The sequence below is a fragment of the Gadus macrocephalus genome, chromosome 6, assembly GCF_031168955.1.
Source record: "Gadus macrocephalus chromosome 6, ASM3116895v1".
NCBI classification, from domain to species: Eukaryota; Metazoa; Chordata; class Actinopteri; order Gadiformes; family Gadidae; genus Gadus; species Gadus macrocephalus.
In genome coordinates this window covers 17,197,173-17,202,172 of record NC_082387.1, presented here as the reverse complement: position 1 = coordinate 17,202,172, position 5,000 = coordinate 17,197,173, and the positions used below count along the sequence as shown (strand labels likewise).

Genomic DNA, 5,000 nt, shown 5'->3' with positions numbered 1-5,000 from the left:
ACAAGAACTCACATGCACTCAAACAAGTACATACAAGGACGTTTAACACACTCGTATGCATACATCTACACACAAACACATGCACACACACATGCTCACACACATGCGCACACGCATGCACAAGCACACACACAAATAAACACACACACAAACACCAACACGCATACACACACACACACACACACACACAAAGCAAACAGGCGGCGAGCCAGAGGCAGAAATTGTGTGTCAGCAGGGTCTTCAGTTGGCAGGCCGAGCCATGTCTAGCTTAGTCAGGAGAGGAAGCGTTCACACCGCCGCATTCTCTCTCCAACATTACCATGCCTTTTATTTATTGAGACACACTTTAGTTGTATTACTCTAAACCTACGATATACTGTATATATATATATATATCTTTCTGCTTTTCAAGTATGAGCCAACTGGGTGAAACAAAAATAGCTGCTACATAGCAAAAATAAGGCAATAATAGGGAATAAATGTTGCAGCATGGCAGTTTTTCTTTATTAATCCTTGTTGTTAGCATCGATCCTCATACATTGGCATGCATCATCAATTGTGTGTGTGTGTGTCGAGGAACACATATGTGAAATAGAAGTAATGGAATAACACAAATGAGAACCAGACAGCTTCACATGGGGCCACAGGGCTGCAGGCTGAGGACCGTTACTTTCTCCCCGGTACACCTCCGACGGCCCGCCTCACACTCGCTCATAGTGGCAGCAGGTGTGCTGTCATCGTCTCCGACGAGCGCACACACACTGACCTCGTGACCCAAGCACTCTGATGCCTCCTTGCAGCGGCACGTGTTGGTCTGATCTGTAAAAAACAACAACAATAAGGTAACACTTAACAATTAGGATACATTATTAACCATTAATTAACATTAGTTATTGCAGAAAGAAGCATTATTATATAGAATTTGCATTAGCATTGGGTAGGGGTTTGGGTTAGGGTTACGGTGAAGCATAAACCTATTACAAAATGTATACGTTAATACCATGAGTTAACATGAACACCATAAGTAAACATGAACACCATTAGTAAACTTGAACACACATGAACTCCATTAGTAAATGACTACTAGATTACTAGTAAACTAATCATTAATTGCAACATAATGCTTATTATTACATTAATTAATTTGCAGTAAAAGAAGTTGTAGTTGACTGACCGATTGACTGTTTGCTGTCTTTCTCTGTTCGATGAAGTCATATTAAGTTATTTATTTATGTATTTATTGATTGACATATGTTTTTAGCCTATCAAAAGAATATTCCTCCTCCCTTCAACCACTCCATCCACAACCTCCCGTTTCTAAAAATGAGACTTACCATTACAGGCCTCCCAAATGCCACAGCTGCCACAAGCGTCTGCGGTATCCCTCACCGGCCACTCGCAGAAACTGTTCTCGATCAGAGTGTGGTTCTTGCCGAGACACTGCAAGGCGTGCAGTTTGCATACGCTCAGCAGAACAGGCCCTCTCTGAGTAAGGGCGGCACACACTTCTAGGGAAGGCCTGAGAGCACAAGTACAACTAATCAAAGTACAACCTGTGGTCAACCAATCGAACAATGTTGCACGATGGAGAATGTTTCAGAGACAAAGGTTTGATGAGTGATAGTGAACGACTTAACACACATGCACTCATAGGGGAACCGGCAGACACATTTGCCTCTGGAAGACTTCTCCCATGGTTGACATTGTGCAGTAGCGGCTCTAGCTGTCACAATGGTCCCTGTATTAAAAATAATATGCATAAGCATAAATATGTTTTGTCACATTTGGTTTCCCCCTGTGATCTCAACATATATATGAGGAAAAGAGTGTGGATTTGGAACCCGAACCGATTATCATTCAAGTTAAGATAAGAAAACATATTAACTAGCAATAATAGAACATTTTGGAATGGATGTCATTAAAACAATACATTTTCTAATAAATTTAATTTATTTTATTTTCCTATACATTCTATATTCTATAATGATTTAAATAAATGTTGTAAGAATGAGTCATACCCTCGATACAGCGGACGCTTTCTGGGCTGGGTGAGAAGAGCAGACTGGGGTCACAGATCATCTCCGTCTCCCCCAGTATCTGCTTGCCTGGTGGGCAGGACAGGGTCACCTTCTCCCCAATGCGGTAGAGTCCTTTCAATGGAGAGGCCATGACACCCTCAGTGAGGACTGCAGCCACGCAATTTGAGGCTGAAAAATAAGGAAATAGAAGAAAAAAGAGGAAAATCTCATCCTTGGTCATAGGATGCACCTGTCAAGTATTAAATCACTATGCTGCAGATTATTAGCAGATTATTAGATTTGATTATTACATTTAGCTCATAAAGGTCACCATCCGTAATGATCCAACACATTAACTTAATTTAATGCTGCACTCACTCCGTGTTCCCATTAGCAGCCCCTAGTGGCTTGAGTTGTAGCTACAGTTTTTAGCAACATCATTTTCAGAGTGCAGTAAGAAGAAACAATCCCTGTATGGATTGACTCGTGAATGGGTGTGTTTAAATCCGGAGACTGGCGTAGTTAGTTGTGTTACAAAAGTGAAATAGTGCCAGTTAAGAAGCCCTTTTTAATGTTGGTAAAAGAAAGGTTTACCGGGCTTCGGCACTTACCTTCACACGTGCCTGGACGCTGGGACCATGTCTGATCCTCCATACATTCTATGATAGCGTTACCCACCAAATGGTATCCGGTAATGCATCTGTACTCCAGTTTCTTTCCCACAAGGTACACATCCTTAGGATCCTGCAGCACCAAATACAAGGCAGTGTTTTCTTTTTCTTTTGGGTTCCCATTAAATACCATAACACAAATTCATGTAATTAGCAAATCACACATTCCACAAACTGAATATAATTGAGTTAGCGTGATATGGTAAAAACATATTTACCAAAACAAAGCCATTTATTAAAACAGGTGGTGGGCCACACTTCTGTTTTGGTGGCATTGAAAAGTCAAAGCACTCTGGCTCCTGGGTCCTGAGAATGAGAACACACACACAAACACACATATATAGGATGCACCGCTACTTCCCTGTATGACATACAATAAGAAAATACTAAAGGTTGTGCTTACCTGAAATACTCTAGATCTTGGTCCACACACTCAGACCTCTCAGAAGCCTCACCGATACATTGAAGACCACCGTTCAGCGGACTGGGGTTGGAGCACACCCTGGACCGTGACCTTCGATTCCCAGAACATGAGGTCCACTGAGACCAACAGGACCAACTGCCGTGGATCACTCCTTCCCAGCAAGAAGAGAGAAATTTTTATTGTGTGTGTGTGTGTGTGTGTTATTGTGTGTGTGTGTGTGTGTGTGTGTGTGTGTGTGTGTGTGTGTGTGTGTGTGTGTGTGTGTGTGTGTGTGTGTGTGTGTGTGTGTGTGTGTGCGTGTGTGTGTGTGATGTTAATATAATATTATAACCAATCTAGTCTAAAATCGTCCTATATACAGTCCTATTTCTCTTGTAGGGCAAGGCAAGATGCTCAAACAATACAAGGTAATTATACGAACTTCAAACACATGTGGTCATTCAATGTTGTTTGCATCAGCAGGAATCACTTTTTGAAAAATATTTAAAGGAATATTATTTTTGATATCATCATTTAAAGATGAATGTACAATACATAATAAATATCTCATGAATGCAGAGCAGAAGGGACATGATTTAGTGTGGATTTAAGCTGTTGAGGCCGATTTCAGATGTTCTGGAAGTTTCTACATAACAACTCAAAGCTGTGCTCCGTTTGAACCCTGGGAACAGAAAGTTCCTCACTAGACCTGAGGGTGTTTTTTTTACCACCTTTCTTTGAGATCATCTAAAAACGTCATTTATAAAACCCCTTTAAAGTCAAAAGTGTGTCAACTTCTCGTCTCTCTTTCTGCACCTTACTTTGTGCGCTTTTAAATGTTTTAACTTGACCTTTTATCGATATTTGATGCTTTTCTACTCTTGTATTTTGTCGCGATTGTAAGGCGTCTATGAGTATCTTGAAATATACTGTATATGCATAAAAAAAATGAATTAAGGATTAAAATGTATGTTTATGAAAGAAAGTACACACTAAGAAAGAAAATAAATTACCCTGCTGGCCCTCCAATTCGCTGCCAGTTTGACAGCCAAAGCCCGAGGTCCCCGGCTTGCAGACGCATGTACACTTAGAGCCTTCCCGGACCGGCAGGCCGTTGTTCCAGCAGGGCTGGCAGTGGCAGGGGTGTGTCTCTGCATCATACTGCTCTATGGCCATGCGCAGGTGGAGCTTCTTCACCCCAGCACATGGCACTTCCTTCACCAGCTCGAACATTGGCCGAAGCTGGTGGTTAGCGTGTAGAGATGTGTTTCAGCGAGACGAGACGGGAACATTTGGGTATCGTAGCAGAAAGTGTGGGAAACTCGTTTGATTATCTTAGAGTACAAATACAGGCTTGGAATCCAGTGTGATAAAATGAGGAATTCATTACAGTTTTGTCAAACATACAGTTTTGTGATATTTGTTGGGGATATATGTTCCCAAAACAAATATTACAAATATAACAGAATATTACAAATGTTATAGTTGTTTTAGTTGCATTTAACTTCTGACCTTTTGCTTTATGACCACGGGAAAGGATATCACAGAGTCTGCCCAGTCGGAGTAGGCTATCAAGTTCTTGGCCGGTTCAGAGAGGTTGTACATCCTTGTGATGTGCAGGCCTCCCTCGACTTCAATTTTCAATAATAATGGAATGTCATTCTTGCCATCGCCTGGAAAATTAAAGTAATTAAAATGAATTATTAACATGATAAATTCTATATACATCTATAAATATAAAAAATATATTTAAAATAAATAAATATATATATATATATATATATATATATATATATATATAGATAGAAAGATGTGTGTGTGTATATACGTGTATATGTATGTGTGTTTGTGATTTTTTTTTTTAAATGTGTGTGTGTGTGTGTGTGTTTGTGTGGGTGGGTTTGTGGG

At 40.4% G+C, this 5,000-nt stretch overlaps 1 protein-coding gene and 1 long non-coding RNA gene across 2 annotated transcripts in view; one reads left to right on the top strand and one right to left on the bottom strand.

The window, feature by feature from the left end:
- Positions 1 to 486: 486 nt before the first annotated feature.
- Positions 487 to 5,000, bottom strand: part of c7a (complement component 7a) — a 7,902-nt gene continuing 3,388 nt past the window's right edge. Inside the window, exons 10-18 of the mRNA XM_060054604.1 lie at positions 4,605 to 4,765; positions 4,106 to 4,334; positions 3,093 to 3,264; positions 2,908 to 2,995; positions 2,630 to 2,762; positions 2,019 to 2,207; positions 1,642 to 1,738; positions 1,335 to 1,519; positions 487 to 819 (exon numbers count right to left, since the gene is read on the bottom strand). Coding sequence (XP_059910587.1) covers positions 632 to 819; positions 1,335 to 1,519; positions 1,642 to 1,738; positions 2,019 to 2,207; positions 2,630 to 2,762; positions 2,908 to 2,995; positions 3,093 to 3,264; positions 4,106 to 4,334; positions 4,605 to 4,765 — 1,442 coding nt within the window. The 3' untranslated portion in view covers positions 487 to 631. The remainder of the gene's footprint in view (positions 820 to 1,334; positions 1,520 to 1,641; positions 1,739 to 2,018; positions 2,208 to 2,629; positions 2,763 to 2,907; positions 2,996 to 3,092; positions 3,265 to 4,105; positions 4,335 to 4,604; positions 4,766 to 5,000) is intronic.
- Positions 2,426 to 2,763, top strand: LOC132459814 (uncharacterized). The gene is made up of 2 exons (XR_009526305.1): positions 2,426 to 2,548; positions 2,581 to 2,763. It is a non-coding gene; the product is annotated as an uncharacterized LOC132459814 (long non-coding RNA).